General features: G+C 37.4%; 1 protein-coding gene across 1 annotated transcript; it reads right to left on the bottom strand.

The window, feature by feature from the left end:
- Nucleotides 1-371: 371 nt before the first annotated feature.
- On the bottom strand, nt 372-1,184 carry TM35_000821010 (uncharacterized protein; the record flags this gene model as incomplete). The annotated part of the gene is made up of 1 exon (XM_029031391.1): nt 372-1,184. A coding segment is annotated over one exon (813 nt), but the record flags the coding sequence as incomplete, so codon positions are not given.

Raw genomic sequence — 1,184 nt, 5'->3', positions numbered from 1 at the left:
AACCCTTTGGGGTGTGTAGTACCTGAAGTTTTATTTAATTGTTCCCTTCGTTTGTCAAAAATCTTAACTTTCTTTTTTCCTTCACACATTGTTCTGCAATTTCTGTTTTTATTCGTCGCCATTTCTTGTTTTCCGGTAGCTTTCTCTGCTGCGTTTGTACTCTCCTCTTACTTAGACCATTCTGTGTTCACAGGATCATTTTGTGTACTCATTCCACTCTTCACTTTCTTCCCTTGACTTTGTTGCACTTCCACCGTGTCGTTGTTTTATCTGTGTCGCTTCTTTCGTAGTAATGCTTTAAGTTTTTTTTTTTTTTTATGCTCTTATGTTTTCCTAAGTCTCTTGAATAGTCAATTCTCTTTTTTTTTATCTTATCCTTTTCGCATTTTCTTGTTTTTTACCCTTTTAGTCTCATTCTTTTTCTCTTCATCCATCTGTTCCTTCTCTTTTTCCTGCTCCACTGTTTTCTGTATTTTCTTCGCAGAAGGATCACTTAGAATGTATTTTTGAAGTTTCTTCGCTACTTCCTCCGTTGCCACCGCCTCTTTTTTGGTTCTCTCTGCGAGATCCTCAGTATTGTAAACGGAATTCATAAAAGAAAGAATAAGATTAACAATCTCAGTATACTCAACAATTATCTCCTCAGCGCGTTTAACCACTTTTTCCTTTACGAGTACCATACCACTTCCAGATTGCCTCACTTCACTTAAATACTCCTCTGCAGTATTATATAACACACGTGCGTCTTCATACAACTCATCCGCGGTCTCCCAATACTCTTCGTGCAGCTTCGTAATGTTTTCAAATGCTTCTTTGGCTTTTGCAGCGGCATCTTGGGCTTCTTGTATAGTAATGTTTGCACTTTCCAACAGATGTTTAACTCTCATTTCATGTCTGACTACATTTTCCGTTACAGAAATCTTCTTATTAATGGTTACCTTAATCTTTTCACGGATTTGAATGCACTCCTCTGCAGCAAATTTGGCAAGTTCGTAATATTTCTTGCACGAATTCGCTGCACTTAAAATTTCACTTGGTCCTCTTATTAATTCAACATGCAGTCGTTTAACTATGGAATCCAATTCCTTTAATTCTTCTTCAATGTCTGCAATGAATCCTTCTCCATAATTCAACTCCCCGTACACCTCATGATGAGAATATCTTCCCAACCCCATACAAGTGCA

This window comes from Trypanosoma theileri, assembly GCF_002087225.1.
Source record: "Trypanosoma theileri isolate Edinburgh chromosome Unknown TM35_Tth_82_V1, whole genome shotgun sequence".
NCBI lineage: Eukaryota > Euglenozoa > Kinetoplastea > Trypanosomatida > Trypanosomatidae > Trypanosoma > Trypanosoma theileri.
Note: the sequence above shows the minus strand (reverse complement) of the source record. Positions and strands in the feature narration are given on the sequence as shown.